This window comes from Rana temporaria, chromosome 4 (assembly GCF_905171775.1).
Source record: "Rana temporaria chromosome 4, aRanTem1.1, whole genome shotgun sequence".
NCBI classification, from domain to species: domain Eukaryota; kingdom Metazoa; phylum Chordata; class Amphibia; order Anura; family Ranidae; genus Rana; species Rana temporaria.
Genome location: NC_053492.1, coordinates 65,218,957 through 65,240,767, shown reverse-complemented (window position 1 = coordinate 65,240,767; position 21,811 = coordinate 65,218,957). Strand labels below are relative to the sequence as shown.

Here is a 21,811-nt window from a genome sequence, read left to right as displayed (position 1 = left end):
CTATACCCAGAAAACTAATCTCCGTCGTGGGGCCTTCCGTCTTGTCAGCCGCCAAGGGCACGCCAAAACGTCCCGCAATGTGCTGCAACGTTGACAGTAGAGTCGCACACACACCAGAGGAAGGCGGCCCCACGCAGAGGTAGTCATCCAGATAGTGAATGATCGAGTCCAGGCCCGACACATCCCTGACCACCCATTCCAAAAAGGAACTGAATGTCTCAAACAGTGCGCAGGAAATAGAGCAGCCCATGGGTAGGCACTGGTCAACATAGTATTGGCCCTGCCAGCAACATCCCAGCAGCCTAAAACAGTCAGGATGCACCGGCAACAACCGGAAGGCGGATTCGATGTCCGCCTTTGCCATTAAGGCCCCACGTCCGTACCGCCGTACCCACCGTACCGCCGCGTCAAACGACGTGTAGGACACCGTGCAAGCCTCCGGATCGATAAAGTCGTTGACCGAACCCCCTTTTGGGAATGACAGGTGGTGAATAAGACGGAATTTGTTCGGTTCCTTCTTAGGCACCACCCCCAACGGAGACACCACCAGCTCCGGCAAGGGCGGGGCCGAAAACGGCCCGCCCATCCGTCCTAGTGCCACTTCCTTGCCCAACTTTTCCCCCACCACCCCCGGATTAAGGAGAGCCGATTTCAAATTTCGTGCCACCGGCGGCACCACCACCAGCGAACACGGTATCTTGAAACCGTCCCTGAACCCCGAGGACAATAGTTCTGCCGCTGCCTTGTCCGGGTACCTACTTAGGAAAGGTAGCATCCTTTCCCCCTTCACCGGAGTCGTCCCTTTTTTGAGCAGCGTCACCGGCACGCTTTCCTTTTTTGAAACACTTGGCCGCGGGGTGGGAGCCCCCACACCCTGAGCACTCGTGCTTGAATTTACATGATCCTCCGAATTTGCAGGCGTTCTCATTGAACTGCCAGCAAACTCCCCACTTCTTACCGGCCGACGGTCCTGAGGAGGATGTACCCCCGGCCCCCCCGTGAAAAGACTGCGCCGGGGCCTTAGCCGCCGACATGAGCCGCATCCAGAGGCTGATATCTTTCTGATCCCAGCGCAGAGAGGGCCTAACTGCCCGCCGTTGCCGAAACTGCTCATCGTACCTGAGCCAAGCCGACCCCCCGTACACCCGATGCGCCTCCCCAATTGAATCCATGTACCCGAACAACGCCGAGCAATGTTCTGGGTTCTTTTCCCCAACGACGCTAGCCATAATGGCGAACGCCTGGAGCCAGTTCACGAAAGTGCGCGGAATCAACCTATACCGCCTCTTCTCCTCATCCTCCTTTTTAGAATCATCCGGCTTCACCCTGTCGAGGTTGAATTTCTCCAACGGCAACAGGGAGAATATCTCTACATATTCGCTCTTATAAATTTTTTCCTTCACCTCCTGCTTTAAATGACCCCCCAGAGGACACTCGTAGCATATATAAACCTCGCCCCTTGCCGCATCCGCAATACGTACCAGATCGGAACGAGTCACCACCTCCGGGGCCCCCCCTGACTTGTCTTTTCCCGTCCCCACCTGTCCTGCCACTGGGGCCACCGGGGGAAGCTGCGAAACCGCAACCCCCCCTCCGGCCGTAGCATCACCCCCAGTCGCGCCCACAGCCGCAGGTGCCCACGGAGCCACCTGTGGCGAAGGGCCCTGTACAGCAGCCACCCGGCCCAAAAGCTCCTTGAGGCCTCCCACCAATTCCGTCAACAGGGCGTCAGCCCCAGAGGCGGCAGGCGCAACGCCCGCCACCACCGGTGCAGCCACCACCACTGGCGGCGGAGGTGCTGGAACCCCCCCCCCTCCCCACTCCCAACAATTCACACAATGCGTCAGCTAAAGAGGATACATGTAAAGTAGTGGACTTACCAGGCCTGCCGGGAGACGCCCCCGCTGCCGTAGATTGGATTTCCACCGCTGCCTCCCTCTCTGGTTCCCCATCTTCTTCTTCCGATGGCACACCTTCTGACCTGTCCTCCCCGACTGGGATCGGTGCGGCCGACAGTCCCCCAGGAGAAGATGACCTGGAGGCCCCGGAGTCCCCCCTCCGTTCCGGCCGGCCTTTTTCTGATCCTCTGCCCCGCGTTGCTGCAGCAGGCAGACCACCCGACGATGACTCCGCGTTGACCGATGCCCCCCGCTCCGAGCCCCGCCCACCCGCGGAACCGCCGGCCCCACGTGTAGAGGGCCCCGCGGCCGTGCCAGGTGGGTCTGAGGCCTTCTTTTTCCCCTTTGCCGCTCCCGTTCCTGCCGCAGGTGGAGAAGGTGCCCCCCCCCCGCCGCCCGCATTTGGGGAAGCGGCGCCAGTACGGCCCGTGGCCCCGCCCACCGACGGAGGTCGGCGGCGTGAGTCCTGCTCTGTCCCCCCCGTTCCGCTTCTGGTAACCCGCTTCGGCGGGGGGGCCGACCGCCCCCCCGGGGGGCTCCGGGCCCCCCTTGCAGTCCTGGATGAGGGCCCCGGGGAATAGCGGGCCGGAGGCCGCGACCTCCGCCCGCGTGGGGTCAACTCACCGCCGCCCGATCCTCCCGATCCGCCCGCCTGCTCCGCGACCCATTCTGCAGCGCGCCTCTCCAGCCAATCCGTGCCCCGATGAGCTGCCTCGGCCCGCAAGCGTGCGAGCACGAGGTCGATGGACGCCATCTTGTCTGTGTGAGAGCAGGAGGAAAAGCTGCTTCCTCGTTGCTCTCCTGACTGCAAGTGCCCGCCTGGCCCCGCCCCACCCTTTTATAGGGTAACTCCCCTGACACCAGCAGCCAATCCTGCTCCTCCTCTGAACTTGCTAATACTAACTCCCCCGCCCCTCTCTACACCAATCCTGCTCTTCCTACCTCCAACCCCCTTAAGCTTAACCCTTCCTGTGTCACTAGACACTCTGTCATGCCCGGCCCTCTGCTAGTCTTTGCTGTCTTTTGCTCCGGGCCTCCCTGTATATCTACTAAGCTTTTACTTTGAGTAAATAGTAGCAGAGGATGTAATCCAGATCTCGATTGCACTTGTCCCTTCCAGCAAAGGACAGGAGAAGGAGCAAGCACGTGACACTAGGTTGTGGATGGGAGTCGGCTGCTTGGTGGCAGCTTGCAGCAAGTTGCACATCAGTCATGTAGCTGTGATGTGATGACTCGGTTGCACATGGCAGAACAATTGGCCTGGCTCATCCATCATTGTAGTGTTTTTATAGACAAGGCTTCTTATTTGTTGTTAATGTACTTCCCTATCCCAGAGGGAGGCTATGCAGAGTGGTGGTGAAAGATAAAGTAGATTATATATGACTGTCAGCATTTGTAGTCTCGGGTATCATGTTTGTGCTCCCCAGCTCTCTAAGGAATTGATTTAACTGAACTGGAAGATTTGGAGCAAACTGGTACTCACTGAATCATGTACGTTGTGTTAGAATGAAAGTAGGTTGCAGAGTCTGCCCATTTTAAGGTTATAGACATGTCCGTGTTAGTACTACCAGAGATAAAACAGTGTGACTTGGCAACAGGCTGACATCACTCGTTCAGTCCAGGCTCAGGAAAGATCCAGACTTTAACCACTTCCATACCAGGCACTTACGCACCTTCCCGCCCAAGCCAATTTTCAGCTTTCAGCACTGTCGCACTTTGAATGGCAATTGCGCGATCGTGCGACGTGGCTCCCAAACAAAATTGGCGTCCTTTTTTCCCCACAAATAGAGCTTTCTTTTGGTGGTATTTGATCACCTCTGCGATTTTTTTTTTTTGCGCAACAACTAACAAAAGACTGAAAATTTTGAAAAAAATGTTAGTTTTTATTTTTTTCTGTTAATAAATAAGTACGTTTTCTCTTTCAATTACGGGCACTGATATGGCGGCACTGATGGGCACCGATGAGATGGCACTGATGGACATTGATGAGGTAGTACTGACGGGCACAGATGAGGTGGCACTGATTGTCGGCACTGGTATGCGGCACTGATGGGCACACATAGGGGGCACTGATGGGCACACATAGGTGGCACTGATGGGCACACATAGGCGGCACTGATGGGCACACATAGGCGGCACTCATGGGCACTCATGGGCGGCACTGGGCACTCATAGGCGGCACAGATGGGCACTCATGGGCGGCACTTATGGGTGGCACTGATGGATACTTATGGGTGGCACAGATGGGCACTGATAGGTGGGCACTGGGCATGGATGGGCACTGTGGGGTGGCACTGATGGACACTGTGGGGTGGCACTGATGGACACTTGGGGTGGCACTGATGGACATTGTGGGGCAGCACTGATCTACCCATTTTGCCAGTCATTGGCCATTTGTGGGCACTGATTGGCATCTTTTTTTTCTAAAAAGCTTTTTTTATTTTTTTAAGACTTTTTTTTTCACTGCTTTTTTTTTTGTTTGGCCCACCTTGGTTGTACCAGGGTGGGCTTCCCTGGTGGTCCAGTGTGGCGATCCGAGGGGGGGCTGCACTGATAAACAATCAGCACAAACCCCCCTGTCAGGAGAGCCGCCGATCGGCAGACACGAGTGAGGAAGAGCCATCAACGGCTCTTCCTGTTTACATCGTGATCAGCCGTGATTGGACACGGCTGATCACGTGGTAAAGAGTCTCCGCCTGAGGCTCTTTACCGAGATCGGAGATGCAGGGTGTCAAACTGACACCCCGCATCACCGATCGCCGCCGGGCGCGCGCGGCATGAAATCCTGCAGGACGTCCATGGACATCCTGTCAGGATTTCTGAACCACTTCCCGGACGTAAATCGGCCATAGGCCGGGCGGGAAGTGGTTAATGTTGGGAATCACTTAGATGTCTGAACTGGCGGCTAGCTCAGCCTCTAAGCGAGCTGCTGAGAGCCTGAGCCTGCTGATCCCAGCCCATCACGCCAGTGAATGCTGGAGGAGTAGAGCAGAGAGCCAGTGACTGTCAATGACTCTGTCAATGACAGTCAGAATACAATAACACAATGGGAGAGATCCCTACATCACACATTGTTGTGTTCATGCATGGATCAGTCAGTTTTTTTAGTTCAGCCTGCTGGTTGAACGAAAGAAAAACTGAGTGACCCAGATTCACAAAGCACTTACGCCGACGTAACTCACCTTTTCCCGTCGTAGCGCAAATATGCGCCCGGCGTATGTGTGCGCCAGAGTCACAAACCAAGATACGCCTAAAAATAGTGTTTTTTCAAAATTGACGCTCTTCTTTTGTTTATAGCGCAAAAAAAAACGCAGAGATGATCAAATACCACCAAACGAAAGCTCTATTTGTGGGGGGGGGGGAAACATAAAGATTTCATTTGGGTACAGTGTTGCATGACCGCACAAGTGTCATTCAAAGTGCAACAGCGCTAAAAACCAAAAATTGGTCTGGGCAGGAAGGGGGTGAAAATGCTCTGTATGGAAGTGGTTAAACTCCGCACACAGCAGCCCTGGAGTCTGTGTAGCAGCATAATGCCGACAGTGGCCAGTGGTTATTGGTCAGTGCTGACCAATTAGAGTCTTTTCTTCTGTCCCAGAAGTAAGAAGAGACAATCATTACATAACCGCACTGACCAATGACTGGTAACCATTTCTGCCTTTATGCTGCTACACAGCCTCTAGGGCTGGATGGGTACACTGGCATACATGGGCAGCTGGTGATTCTCAGCACAACAGATATATGTGCGTGTGAAGGGTAAGAAGAGCTGGGAATTCATTTTACATTTTCTGATGAAAAGGTGGAATTAAGTGAAATTAATGCTTTTCCCGGTAAAGTACATAGCTCACTATAAAATTCCAACAGAATTTCATAGAGTGCAATGGAAACCTCACTGAGAATGTAGTAATTAATACTCATAATATTTGTTCCCTGACGTGCCTCTTCCCCTGACTTCTCTGTCGAGAGCAAGGCACAACAATCAACCCATCCCTGCATGCCAGGGTGCTAAGTGTAATCCTGGACTCTGAACTCTCTTTTCTGGCCCACATCCAATCACCTTTCAAAGCTTTTCGCTACAACCCCCACAACATCTCCCTTCCTAACCAATGAAACCACAAAGCTCCTGATTCACTCCCTGGTTATCTCTCGCCTCTACTACAGCAACTTCCTTCTCATTGGCTTACCTTTAAATACATTGGGCCATATTCTGAGTAAAGTTACGATGGAGTATCTCAGGATACTCCATCGTATCTCTCTTTTTTGGCCCGTGTATCTATGCGAGTGATTCATTTTCGCACAGATACACTGAAGATCCGACATGTGTAAGTCACTTACACTGTCGGATCTTAAATGTAATTACTCCGCCGACCGCTAGGTGGCGTTTACGTTCAGGTCTCATTTGTTTATGCAAATGAGCCTGATACGCCGATTCCCGGACAAATTTGCGTCGCGTAACCGTCGCTTACGTCGTTTGCGTAGGCGTAAGGTTACCCCTGCTATATGAGGGGTAACCTTACGCCAGTCCCACGTAGGCCATGTTAAGTATGGCGTCGGGTCCGCGTCGTGTTTTCCCGTCGGGTACGTCGTTTTACTAAGTCGTTCTTGAATACGACTTTACGTCAATGACGCACACGTCGGCGTCATTGACGTTTTACGCCGAGAACTGTAGCATGCGCACTTGGCTATTTTAAGCCCGGCGCATGCGCAGTTCGTTAGAATCGGGGGCGCGCTTAATTTAAATAGAAGCCGCCCCCTTGGAGATACGCGGCGATATGCCGGGCCAAATACACTCCGCCGCCCCAAACTACGGAGCAAGTGTTTGGGGAATACAGCACTTGCTCCTGTAGGTTGGGGCGGCGGAGTGTAAATGGCTTACGCGCCGCCCACCGGAAATCTACGAGAATATGGCCCATTATCCCCCCTTCCGTCCATCATGAATGCTGCTGCCAGACGCATCCACCTTACAAACCGCACACACCTTCTACTCCTCTCTGCCAGTCCCTCTTTGGCTGCCACTTACCCAACAAATTAAATTCAAAATACTAACAATAACTTACAAAACCATCCACAACCCCCCCCCCCGCTACATCACTAACTTAGTCTCAAAATACCAACAAAATCATCCTCTTTGTTGCTCTCAAGATCTGCTCTCTAGTTTCCTCGTCACCACCTCCCATGCTCACTTTCAGGACTCCTCTTGAGCCTCTTCCATCCTTTGGAATCTCCTACCCCAATCTGTATGACAATCTCCAACTTTATTCACTTTAAGGCGAAACTTGAAAACTTTTCTTCTCAGAGAAGCCTATCCTGCCTCCACCTAACAACTGTACTATTATTTTCTTCGTCAGATCCTCCCCAAAGTTATTACCTTTTGTATCACTTGACCCTCCCTTCTAGATCGTAAGCTCTAATGAGCAGGGCCCTCAGATTCCTCCTGTATTGAATTGTATTCTAACTGTACTGGCTGCTCTCATGTTGTAAAGCGCTGCGCAAACTGTTGCCTCTACAGTATATACCGTATTTATCGCAGAATAACGCGCTCCCGCGTATACCACGCACCCCTAAAGTGGCCCCCAATCCTGTGGAAAAAAAGTTTTTTTGTTTTTTGTACTTACAGTTTTGGTGTTTTGCGCGGCGTCCATCCGCGGCCTTGTCGGGTCCGGCGTCCTTCTGCGGCTTCGGGTGTCCTCTTCGGCGGGTCCGGCGTCCGTCCTCGGCGGGTCGGGTGTCCTCTTCGGCGGGTCGGGTGTCCTCTTCGGCGGGTCCGGCGTCCTTCTGCGGCGTCCTCGCGTCCTTCCCGCTCGTTTCCCGCGCCGAGTTTGAATACTGCGCCGACATATACCGAGCGCAGTACAATCGTGTTTCGTCGGGCAGGCTCGGCAACTGTCGCGCTGACGTCCTGTACGCTCAGGACGTCAGTGCGAGAGGCGCCGAGACTGCCCGAAGATACACGAGTGTACTGCGCTCGGTATATGCCGGCGCAGTATTCAAACTCGTGGCGGAAAAGCGGGTATCGGCGTATATCGCGCACCCACGATTTTGCCCTGATTTTCAGGGCAAAATAGTGCGCGGTATACGCCGATAAATACGGTAAATCCTGTATGCTAATAATAGTAACAAAGTTCATGTGCACAACTTGTTTCTGAATACAATATGTAGCTTATACAGAAATAACTCCCTTAGACCTGGTTGAGAACCCCTTACTGTGGAGTGTGGGGACCCCACTTACTGTAGCTGGCTTGTTCATGAACTTCCTGATGGAAAGTTCAGAGTCTGCCGTTCAGGAAGATGTCTGGCTCGCCTCCCAGCAGCGGCTGCCAGACCTGCAGGTTTGTAGCAAGAAGAGCAGATGCTGTGAGCGGGTGACAGGAGCCAGAGAAGATGGAAAATCTGACATAGCTGCAGTGATGGATATTGTAACGTCTTCCAGTGTAAACCTTAACGGCGGCTGAAACGTGATTCATCCACCTTTTCTAAAAACAGAACCGTGTACTGAACATGTTAGTTAATTTGGAGCTGGAGGCACTCCATCATAGTCGCTGTAGTTTACGTTCTTGACATGAAACGACCGTCGCTATGTTTTCAGCTGGGTGATCTCAAGTCTATGGGAAGCTCTTTTGGCTTTCTGGGTAAAACTGCTAATCAAACAAATAAAAAAAATAATAAAAAAAACATGCCCAAATCCTTTTTTGTTCCCCTGGGAACAGTGTTGCTTGTTGGTACCGCTCATCTCCTCCTGCCCTTTCATTGCCATGAACAGGAAAGTTTGATTGATAAGAACTAGGGTTGTCCCGATACCACTTTTTTAGGAGTACAAGTACCGAAACTTTTTTTCAAGTACTCGCCGATACCGAATACCGATACTTTTTTTTAAATGTGTCCCCAAATGCAGCCATGTCCCCCCACAAATGCAGCCATGTCCCCCCACATATGCAGCCATGTCACCCCACAGATGCAGCCATGTCCCCCCACAGATGCAGCCGTGTCCCCCCACAGATGCAGCCGTGTCCCCCCACAGATGCAGCCGTGTCCCCCCACAGATGCAGCCGTGTCCCCCCCATATATGCAGCCATGTCCCCCCATATCCAGCCATGTCCCCCCCCCATATCCAGCCATGTCCCCCCATATCCAATAAAAACAAGAACTCTCCTGCGCTCCGGTATTTTTGGAAGATAATATGGGATGGTAAAGTTCAATTGAAACTTTTGAATTAAAATTTAGAAGGTATCTTCTATAGTCTTGCAGCCCTCCTCAGAACCGTGGGAATTCATAAAACTGAAAGAGAAAAAAGAGAGAACGGAGGGTGCACCGACCTAGTGTGATACTGATAAGATTTTAATAAAAAAAATTAAAATAAATCATCGTACTCACAAAGGGAGTGTAAAATCAGGCCTTAAAAGACAATGCAGCAAAAGTCCAACACCATCGGCAAAACACGATATTTACTTCAATCAATGACCGTTGTTAGGGCTGACGCGTTTCGGGGGCGTACCCCTTTCCTCAGAGCTTGGTGGTCTGCAGTGTTCCCTCTCCGTGGGGCTTGTGGCAATTTATATACCCCTACAGTCAATTGAGCATGTGCTAAAGAGCCGGGGCTACCACTTCCACAACGTTGTGGGAGTGGTAGCCCCGGCTCTTTAGCACATGCTCAATTGACTGTAGGGGTATATAAATTGCCACAAGCCCCACGGAGAGGGAACACTGCAGACCACCAAGCTCTGAGGAAAGGGGTACGCCCCCGAAACGCGTCAGCCCTAACAACAGTCAGGTCCCGTATTCAGAAACATCTTCCGCTCTAAGTTACGGTGGCGTAGTGTATCTGATACGGTGTAAGCCCGCCTAATTAAAACTAGGCTGGTAGGGGGCGTGTTGTATGTAAATGTTTTGTGACCCCACGTAAATGAGGCTTTTATCGAACGGTGCATGCGTGCGCATGCTCAGTATCACGTCGAATTTTCAAATTAAATTACGCCCGCTCAATGCCTAGTCGACGTGAACGTAACTTACGTCCAGCCCCATTCACGGACGACTTACGCAAACAACGTAAAACACGACGCTGCTACGACGTTTCCGACATCCATACCTAACATGACTTACCCCTGCTTTATGAGGGGTAACTTTACACCGGCGTATGTCTTACGTAAACGACGTATCTTGATACGCCGGGCGCACATACGTTCGTGAATCGGCGTATCTAGCTCATTAGCATATTCGATGCGGAAATCTACGGAAGTGCCACCTAGCGGCCAGCGTAAATATGCAACCTAAGATACGACTGTGTAAGAGACTTAAGCCGCTCGTATCTTAGCCAAATTTATGCCTAACTGATTCTAAAAATCAGCCGCATAGATATGACGGCTCTTATTCGGACTTACGTCGGTGTACATGGCGCTACGCCGTCGTAAGTCCTTTGAGAATCTGGGCCTAAATATTTAAATACTATACACAGAAAAAAGTTGTTGTAAGTTAATGTATAAATTAGTGTACTTTTTTATTAAAAAAGAGATAGAAGTAATTGCGCAGGTGAAAAATGGTGATGAATGATCAAAAATATCAACTGCCAATCAGAACATTTGTGTAAAAACATAAAAGACAAACGATTGCCACGCTAGTGTCTGATGAACAATATAAAAACTGAATAATGATAATTAGTCCAAAAAGTGTCCATAAAGTGTTCAAACACTCCTTGGGATTCTTAGGGTGATGGATGACAAAAAACACCCAAAGTGCACCGTGAAATATAAAAGATGTACCCTTACCGGATAGCTAGACGCAACGTTATAGGAGCCTAGTAAAGCATGTATTCACACATATCATTGAAGATCCATCCATTGGAAACAAATGAAAAATGGCGTTGAAGTCAGCCCTGCTGGTTTTTCCTTTCCTTCTCTCCCCCTCACGGCCATGACTCTGCTGTCTACACCGTTCTTCAAGCCGTTCCTCTACGTTTCCAGTCTCCCCCATAATTACTGTAAATACTAGATGAAAGCATAAATAAAAAACCTGTGGGAGAAGATAATATACTTTCTTGGCTTCCTTCTGCATTACCTAGGTGAGCATGACGTCATCCTCCTTTCAGGCCACTCAGAATTCCCAGGGATCTTGTCGGCAAATTTAAGATCTGTCAAACCGTGGTTTATACAGTATGGTGGAAATGGGAAAATGGTCTTAATCACTTTTCAGTGCCTGACTGAGCTTCACAATATTAGCCTCAAAATGTCCCTAGACATTATTTTATAATAATGGCAGCATTGAACTACCTGGGCCCTCACAAGTGGCTTAGAGGTTCTCTGAGCCTAGAAGTTCAGCTGATGTACTTCAATGTAAATTACAACAGGAGCAAGGAAGGTGTACATCTTTGGTACCCTTCTATGTTTACATGAACATTTACACAATTACAGTATGTGGCGCCAGATATTGGTTTAGTGCACAACTCCATGTTTGTTGGGACTGTTTTCATCAGACAAACCGAACGTGTGTGGGCCCCATCGGTTTGTTTTCCATCGGTGAAAAAAAAATAGAACATGTTTTAAATTTTTGCTATGGATTAAAAACCGATAGAAAAAAACAATCGTCTGTGTGGAAGTCCATCGTTCAAATATCCATGCATGCTCTGAATCAAGTCGACGCATGCTCGGACTTCATTTTTTTCAGCACGTCGTAGTGTCTTTGGCACGGTCGGATTTTTGACTGATGGTGTGTAGGCAAGACTAATGAAAGTCCGCTTCATCGGATATCCGACGAAAAAATCCATCGGACTAGATTCCATCAGATATCCGATCGTGTGTACAGGGCTTTATAATGATAGGAATAATAGTTATAGAAACATTATTTTTCTTCTGATCGGACCATGCTGGGATAAGCCAATTAGAAAAAGAATCCCTCAAGTGTTAATTGTGTAGCTTGTGGCCTGCTGATGTTAAGAACTATAGCAACCCTGCAATTCTAGTGTGAGTAGGCTAATAATAGGACCACTTTGTATACTGTCTAGTTGTTTTAATAGCAAGCCTTCATCTTCCTTATGAGGTATCAACTGACTTCTTTTCTAAGAGAATTGCCTTATTGTCATGGTGATAGCGGTGCTTTGCACATAAGCTATGTCCCCTAGCTGGGATGAAGACATGTCAACTCAGCAGAATGTTTAACCCTTATATACTAAAAATGTTTTACTTGCCGTCTTTATTGAAGAGGTTTTTCCATAACCTTCTGTCCCAGTGACCGTCTTTCACCAAGGCAAGAAGGGTGGGGAGATGTCCTTCAAAAGGAACACACATCATCTAAAATTGGATAGTTTCTAATCCTTTAGAACTATGTTATTAAAAATGTAGAAACTTTTGATGGTTATTACTGCTGTTTTCTAACTGTGGTAGGTCTCCAGTACTATTGGCTACGGCCACCTATGGAGTTTGGCTGATACCACTGTTGATCCATATGCACTCACACGTTCCAATTCAGAAAGACGTCTCCATCTGGCCCTAGGCTTCTTTCTGTACTTTGTCCAAGGCTCACTGCTGGCTGTTCACTGACATCTATCAGCACCGCTGCAGTGGACTGGCTGTTGACTGTGTGGTCGTGTGCTTTTGGATCACCACTACTTATTGTTTCCAGAAGAATATTCTTAACAGGACCTGTTGAGCAGTGTGTTCACAAGTTCATCTACTGGGCATCCTACTTACCCATACCTGCATTTTAAATTTGACCATATGGGATGTGACCATCAATATAATGTATCCACACATGCCCCCACCACCAGCATCCTCTCTGACTGAACTTCAGGAGGCCTTCTCTAGAAAACAAGAACCCTAGAAGACAAATTATTAGCAAATTATTACAGTAAAACCTTGGATTGAGAGTAACTTGGTTTGAGAGTGTTTTGCAAGACAAGCTAAATGTTTCAATAAAATTTGACTTGATATACAAGCAATGTCTTGATATACAAGTAGCATCATGTCACAACTGAGTATAAGGCCCCCGTACACACGACCGAACATGTCTGCTGAAACTGGTCCGCAGACCCGTTTCAGCGGACATGTTCGGTCGTCTGTACGTGCGACCGGACAATTTTCCGGCGGATCGGACAGGTTTCCAGCGGACAAATGTTTCTTAGCATGCTAAGAAACATGTCCGCTGGAAGCCTGTCCGTCGGACATGTTCGGTCGTCTGTACAGACTCACCGGACATGTCCGCTCGGCCGAAAGCCTTCGCATGCGTCGAAGTGATTCGACGCATGCGTGGAAGCATTGACCTTCCAGGGTCGCGCACGTCACCACGTCATCGTCGCGGCCACATCACCGCTTATCCTGTCCGCGGGGATTTTGGTTTGATGGTGTGTACAACCATCAGACCAAAATCCGGCAGCGGACATATTCTCGCAATCCAAGGCTTTACTGTAATTGTTTCATATTGACTGATGCTTCTTGCTCTGCATATTTCCCTTCATTAGCATTAATTAGAGCAATACATAGGATAACATATTTCCATCTTTCTCTCACAACTGGAGATCAATGGAGACATACTGCAGATGGACCATCTGGATCCTTATCTTACCAAATGGCGAAGTTTTTTCACACTTATTGGAGATGATCCAACAAAGCTTTTTTCAACCAGGTTTTCGTGGACCCTTAAGGCTCCTCATTTGCATGTATTGTTGGCAAAGCATGTGCATAATGCCAACGGGAAGTGAGTAAAGAACAAAGAATGATTTAACATAGCACTAGCAGTCACATTTGATTAAATGATGGTCAAACATAAGGATGTATCAATAAGCTGTACTGTATTCATTTAATTTTATTATTAATTATGTACTTGCTTTTTATATAAATGCCACATTTACAGAAATACTGCACCTAAAAAGTATATCAAGGCAAAATGAAAAAAAAAAAAAAAATGTTTTTTAGTACATCTTTCGAATATATGCATATTTCCACAGAGCCTTTCTCAACCAGGGCTCCTCATAAGGATGCTCCTTGAGCTGTGTGCAATGCTGAATTGTTCCCTCCCCTACACAGACCACCAATGTAAGGGCAGCAGTTTTCCATTGAATATGAGTGTAAGGGATAATTTCGGCAAAGACCTGCCCTGGGTGTGAAATACTCTAGGTACAGTACATTGCATTTCTTTATTTCATATTTAATACTTGCTAAAACTTACTAATATACTGTATATACCTTGATTTGGTTGTATAATTATTTTTAGCAGAGATTCCCCAGGAACTGAAAATTATTTCAAATCTCCTCCATGGTGAAGAGGTTAGGAAAGGCTAATCTAACATGACCTTTCTCTGCAGATGATCTATGTGTGTATGTGGATTATTTCTGTGCCCTGGTTTTTCTGCAATATTGATGATATTTTTATGTGTTTTTTTTATTCTTTAGGCATGCTGCAGAATGGAAAGAAGTTTGATTCATCCAGGGATAGGAACAAGCCTTTCAAGTTCAGGTTAGGACGGCAGGAAGTGATCAAAGGATGGGATGATGGCATTGCACAGGTATAAATATATTCTTTCTCCTTTAAGCTAAGATGTGACCCTTGGTAAAATGAACCCACCATATACTAGGCCTATCGAGCACAAGAAAACAAATGCTCAAGCAGAGTTGCCGCCTCATGGTGGTGGTCAGTGGTTAGTGTCCCTTTAACCACTAGCCGACCGCGCACCGCCGTTCTACGTCGGCAGGTCGGCTCGGCTGGGCGAGAGCACGTAGTATAACGTCCTCTCTCTCAGCCGCCACTAGGGGCGTGCGCGCCCCCCGCTCGCCCCCGACTCCCGTGCGTGTGCCTGGCGGGCGCGATCGCCGCCGGGCACACGCGATCGCTCGGTACAGAGCGGGGACCGGGAGCTGTGTGTGTAAACACACAGCTCCCGGTCCTGTCAGGGGGGGAAATGCTGATCTTCTGTTCATACAATGTATGAACAGAGGATCAGTGTTTCCCCTAGTGAGGCCACCCCCCCCCCCACAGTAAGAACACACAAGGGACATACTTAACCCCTTCCCCGCCCCCTAGTGTTAACCCCTTCACTGCCAGTGGCATTTTTATAGTAATCCAATGCATTTTTATAGCACTGATCGCTATAAAAATGTGAATGGTCCCAAAAATGTGTCAGAAGTGTCCGCCATAGTGTTGCAGTACCGGAAAAAAAAACGCTGATCGCCGCCATTACTAGTAAAAAAATATATTAATTAAAAATACCCCCTATTTTGTAAACGCTATAACTTTTGCGCAAACCAATCAATAAACGCTTATTGCGATTTTTTTTTACGAAAAATATGTAGAAGAATACGTATCGGCCTAAACTGAGGAAAAAAAATGTTTTTTTATATATTTTTGGGGGATATTTATTACAGCAAAAAGTAAAAAATATTCATTTTTTTCAAAATTGTCGCTCTATTTTTGTTTATAGCGCAAAAAATAAAAAACGCAGAGGTGATCAAATACCACCAAAAGAAAGCTCTATTTGTGGGAAAAAAAGGACGCCAATTTTGTTTGGGAGCCACGTCGCACGACCGCGCAATTGTCTGTTAAAGCGACGCAGTCCCGAATTGCAAAAAGTACTCTGGTCTTTGGGCAGCAATATGGTCCGGGGGTTAAGTAGTTAAATGCTGGTGGTTAATGGTATATGCCCCCTTAAATGTTGGTGATAAGTGCCCTATTACTGTTGATAGTCAGAGGTGTCCCCCCCCCCCCCTACAACATTAGTGGTCATTGTGCCCTCTTTATCGTCAATATCTTTGCTGTGTACCCCCTTGCTGCTCAGTGGTGGTCATTTGTTGTTAGTATGTCCCCCTTATGGTCAGTATGTCCCCTATGTATCTCCCTGCTGCTCAGTGGTGGTCATTGGTTGCTAGTGTGTCCCCTTTATGGTCAGGATGCCCCCTGTGTATCCCCCTGCTGCATAGTGGTAATCATAAATAGTTACTTTGCCCCTCTTATTGTCAATATGCCCCTTGTGTACATTCTGCTGCTCAGTGGTGATCAATATGCCCCCACTGTGTCCCCCTTTCTTATTGGTCATTGAGAGCAATAGTAGTTGCATAGGATCAGCAGTAGAGGCAGAAGGGGAGAGTTTAAGGTTTTTTTTGTTCACATCTGTGATCACTGTGATTGGCCATCACAGCAATCACAAGACACAGAGCCACTCTGGCTCTGTACATTTTTCCTGTAATTTGTGCTGACATTGCAATCATAGGCATTGTGCTCATGCCTGGTACATGCACAAGAATTAAACAGAGAGACATTTTTATACTGTACTCCTGAATTAAAGTCCACCTGCCCACCATTTTATCCCAATGTGGCAGCAACAATAACGCTTATAGTGGTTGTAAAGCCACTTGTAAAGTCTCTCCAATCACCTCTGTTAGATAATGCTATGTTCCCCAGTGTGTGTGATTTTTTTTTAAAAAAAGCCGCTTTGTACCTTTTTCCATAGCGTCAATTGGCACTCACATGACCACCCGGCTCTCTCCTCTCCCAGGCTGACAGCTACAGTGGGAGGGGCCGAGAACTCCTGCTGATATCAGCCGGGAGCAGGAGAGGAGGAGAGAGTTGGGGAGTCACGTGAGCGCCGATTTTTTTTTTAAATCACACACACTGGGGATCATAGCATTATCTAACAGGGGATTGGAGAGACTTTACACTGTCATTTTATCATCAGTAGGGGAGGATCGGGTGGCTGACAGGCAGGGAGGGGGAAAGGAGAGAGGAGAGCTGCGGATGACGGAAGCACGTAAACTGACCACGGTGTCAGGGCTCAGCAGCCATGATAAACCGTGGTCAGTTTACAGAGAGAAGGGCAGGATCAGCCAGTTATTTTAGGTGTTACAGGGGGGCAAATTACTCAGCAAAAGCACTGTGCTGTATAACATGCTTTAAAGGAACAGTTTTTTTTTTTTTTTTTTAGGGTTACAAAGTCAAGATTTCCATGTAAGTTCAGAAGTATCTATGGGTCCACTGATTCTTTTGACTTTGGGCTTCTAATAAATGCAACAGACACTACTGAATTATTTTGACTAAGTTGTTATTTTAAATTGTCCAGGTCTGTGACAGCCAGGTTATATAGAAGTCATCATTATGGCTCATGATTCTGAAGGCATGGGTTCAAACAGGAATGTGGATCAGATGTTTTTCTTGTTGCTCTTAGTCCTGCTTTTCATGTTTCTGCCATGCAGTCCTATGGAGCGTTGCATGTCAGCAGAGACATGTCCGCTGACATCCGATCCGCCAAAATCAGACGTATGGCGATACATCCATATCCGTCCATGGTGGATCAGATCGGGTGAGATCTGACGAAAACAGGCATGCTGTCCGTTTTCATCAGATCGCTCCATAGGAATAAGCGGCGCTGCACAAGCCCCTCCCCGCTCAGTGAGCAGAGAGGAGCTTGTCATCCGCCAGCTCAGCGTAGATCTGCAAACTGATCTCCCGCTGAGCTAGGGGGAGCAGGCGGACACCGTAGTGGTGGCATCCGCCTCGTGTGAATGAAGTCTTAGAAACACCACACTGTCTCTACTGCCCTAAAATCATATCTGAAGCCTGTTTGTCAGAAAAAACACTTGCACTCTTCTGTGCCTTTGTGTTCACCAGTTAGCCAACCAACCACAGTGTACACATAGAAGCTTCTGTATGTGTATTTGCATGCAAGTACATTCCGCCAAGGGGAAGTGAGTCAAGACCACTGGAAACATTTGCATAGCAATTGTGGTCACATTTGATTCCATGGCCTCTCAGACATAAGACTTCTCTAATTGGCTGCACTGTATTAAGAGTTTTATTATTGATTTTGTACTTGCCAGATTCACAGAATAACCACAATAAAAAGTGTATGCCAAGGCAAAATTTTAAAATAAGACATATTGCATACATCTCCGGAATACATACACATTTTCCCATGTTTTATCCATTAAAAACAAGCTGGAAGTGCAGAGAAATGACTACTGATGTGTCAGAATATGGAATACTCTTATCTTCCTCCTTGACATTACACCACAAGTATGACTTTCTAAGCATGTGGTGTCAGCCCTGCCCTAATACCTTTCTGATGGATTATCTCCTCCCCCTTCCCCCTCTACTCATCTTCAGAACCCCCTTATCTCTTCCCCCCTCATCATCTTCATAACCCTCCTTATCTCTTCCTCGCTCCTCATCTCTATAACTCCTCCGTATCTCCTCTCACCTCGTCATCTTCATAATTTCTCTGCCTGTATACAAGGAGGGATTATCAGCTCACAAGATTTCTGATGCCTCGTACACACGACCAGTTTTCCTGTCGGGAAAACTGCCATGAGAGCTTTTGGCCGGGAAAACCAGCTGTGTGTATGCTGCATCGCAGTTTTCCAGACGAGAAAACTGCAGGGGAAAAAAAGAGAACCAGCTTTCTTTTTTCGGAAATTCCCGTCTGACTTTTTCCCGTCGGAAAAACCGGTCGTGTGTATGCTTTTCCGAGGGGGAAAAAAACGTGCATGTTCAGAATCAAGTATGATACGGGAGCACTGGTTCTGGAAAAACTAGCGTTCGTAATGGAGATAGCACATTCGTCACCCTGTAATGGACTGAAAAGCACGAAGACTGAAATGCGCGAATCGTCGCTCACCAAACTTTTACTAACATGAGGATCAGCAAAAGCAGCCCAAAGGGTGGCTTAGTTCGAATGGAACTTCCGTTTTATAGTCCCGTCGTACGTGTTGTTTGTCACTGCGCTTTGGACGGGCAGTATTTGGCCTAAACGCGTGTATGCAAGGCAGGCTTGAGAGGAATCCCGTCGGGAAAAAATCGTTTTTTTTTCCTGCCGAGAAAAATGGTTATGTGTACGAGGCATAATACGTATAACACATATTTTTTCACTTATTGCACAGATATAACAAAAATTTTTGCACAGATTAAAAAAAAAAAAAACATTAAGTATATTAAGCAGACCAAACAAGGTAGCAGATAAGATAAGTTCATTGTTTGGATTTGCATAGACTTTAATTCTTTGGTGTACCACATGTCAAGGTATTAAAAGGATTCAAACAAGCTCATAGATGAAACCCATAGTCCCACTATGTGGGGAGCACAGAGGAGAGATCTGATCCCCTATCTCTCCTCTGTGCAGTGAACCTGGAAGCACTCTGTCCTGAGCACCTTCTAGTTCACAGCTGTGAGATTACTGCAGGTTGTGCCTGGATAAGCAACAGATCAAGTGCTTTCTGTTCTTTCTATATCTTAAAGCAAAATATAGAGGAGACATTAGGGGCCAGATTCAGAAAGTACTTACGATGCCGTCGTAAGTACGAATGTGAGGCGTCGTATCTATGCGCCTGATTCAAAGAATCAGATACGCCAGAATTTGTCCAAGATACGACTGACGTAAGTCTCTTACGCTGTCGTATCTTGGGTGCATATTTACGCTGGCCGCTAGGGGCGCTTCCGTAGATTTACGTGTAGAATATGCAAATGAGCTACATACGCTGATTCAGAAACGTACTTGCGCCTGTCGGATTTAGCTACGCCGTTTATGTAAGGCTTACGTCCGGCGTAACGTTACCCCTGCTATATGAGGCGCAGCCAATGCAAAGTATGGACGTCCGAACAGCCGTCAAATTTTACGTCGTTTACGTAAGTCGTACGTAAATGGGGCTGGGGGTAGGTTACGTTTACGTCACAGGCATTGAGCCAGCGTATGTTAGGGAGTAAATTTGACGAGATACTGAGCATGCGCCGTTCGTTCAGCGCTTCATTAACATGGGGTCACGATTCATTTAAATACATCATGCCCACCTTCCACCTACTTTGAATTACGCGTGCTTACGCCGGCCTATTTACGGTATGCCGGCGCAACGTTGTCGGCAAGAGCTTTGTGAATATTGATCTCCCCTCACTATCTTACGGCGGCGTAGCGCATATCAAATGCGCTACGCCGCACTAAAGATACTCCAATGTATCTGAATCGCGGCCTAGGACTCTAACATAACCCTGATATCTCCATATAGAGGACACAGGGCACGGAGGGGGGAGTGCAGCGGCATGGAGAATTGACACAGGGCATGGAGGGGGGAGAGCAGAACGGCAGCGGCACGGAGGGGGGACACAGGAGCATGGAGGGAGAGAGCAGAACAGATAGGAGAATACAGGGAAAGTCAGGTATCGGTAAAGTATCGGAGCATTTTCCCCGAGTACAAGTACTGGGGAAATGCTTGGTATCGGTCCCAAAACCGATACTAGTATTGGTATCGGGACAACCCTAATGATGTGAATTGAAGAAATATGAGGTGCCAGGCTGACATTGCTGGAAGGGAGAGCTGTGAAGCCAGAGCAATGCCATGTGCAGCGAGAAAGAGGATTGAACTGGCAGCATTGCCAGGTATTTTATTTGTAATAAAAAGAGTTAAAAAAAAAAAAAGAAGGTGAGCAATTGAATGCAATATAATTGACTGATCTATTTTTAATCTTTTAGGTTTACAGACTTGTTAGGGTTTTTATTATTGTATACATAATATGTGTGTTCAGACTGCTATACAGTCATCAAATCATGTCCTAGTTCTCTTTGCACAATATTAAATCAGGTTCCCCAGTGAGGCACAGAGCTGGTTCACAGTGACATTTAAAAATTCCCTCACCGCTCTTTGAAAACAGAAATTAAAGTTATTTTTAGCAAGGAGCAAAATGTGTAAAAGCCATTCGCCCATTTAGACAGGGTCAGCGATCATTGCTTATTCAGTTCCACATTATAATGCGTGTCTTTCAGGCAGTGACAGCTGCATAGCTGGTAAATCATAAGAGACGCGTGGTCTGCATGTCTCTTCCCTGGTGCTCCATCTCGTGTTCTAATCGGGTTCCTGCAGTTTATGACCATCTGCAGAGCTACTTTAGATTATTATTTTTTTAGGTACTAAGGGCCAGATTCACAAAAGAGATACAACGGCGTATCTCCTGATACGCCTTTGTATCTCTGAGATACGTTTTTTGTATCTATGCGGCTGATTCATAGAATCAGGTTACGCATAGATACAGGGCCGGCCTTAGGCCTTTAGGCGCCCTGTGCGAGAAAGATTTACAGCGCCCCCTAGTGACCACGCCCCCTCAGTAACCACACCCCTCCATAACCACACCCCTCCATAACCACGCCCTTTCAGTGTACACACCTTTTTCCAATACCGGCTCCATTTAAAGCCTTCCATTCCCAAAAAACTGATTACAAGCTATGATAAAAATACAACTTTTATTCACATAATAACGCCATCTATACTGTATATCACACGCTATAATAACACCGCCTATACTATAAATCACATGCTATAATAACGGCACATATAAAATAAATCACACGGTATAATAACGCCACATATAAAATAAATCACATGGTATAATACCACTACCTGTAAATTTACTATCAAATATCAAACATAATTACAATAAAGTATTTTTTAACTTTTGTATTTACTGTTCCTTTAAGAAACACCCTATTTAAATAAGAAAATACAAAAACAGACAATAAGCAGTACACTGCATTTATAAAAAAATAATTTACTTACAGAAAAAAGTTTTTACATCCGCTGCCTGCTTCTGTGGATTCTTGCGCTCCTTTGTCTTTTCAGTGCGCATGGCATATGAGCTCCTCATTCCTGCTCCTCATAGCAAGGCAAGGACAGCCGCCCACGCCGTCTTTCCGGCAGAATACGCCTGTGGCCTGCGAGTACTTTGTCCAGTTTTAAAGATGGCCGCCGCACTGTTGCCGAGCGACGGCAATCTTAATGAGTAACCCACAGACTGCCAGTGACAGTGGTCTCCGACTCCTAACAAGTCAGGGACAGCTGCCCACGCTGTCATTCCTGCAGAATCCGCCTGTGGCCTGGCTGTACCTAGAGCATTTGGCACCCGGGACGGATCCTATATCTGCCCCCCCCCCCCCCCGGTAAAATTTAAAATCCCACTGTGCCCCC

General features: G+C 47.5%; 1 protein-coding gene across 1 annotated transcript in view; it reads left to right on the top strand.

Moving 5' to 3' along the window:
* FKBP1B (FKBP prolyl isomerase 1B) overlaps window positions 1–21,811 on the top strand; it is a 133,765-nt gene that overhangs the window by 95,376 nt on the left and 16,578 nt on the right. The window contains exon 3 of the mRNA XM_040348509.1: window positions 14,273–14,385. Coding sequence (XP_040204443.1) covers window positions 14,273–14,385 — 113 coding nt within the window. The remainder of the gene's footprint in view (window positions 1–14,272; window positions 14,386–21,811) is intronic.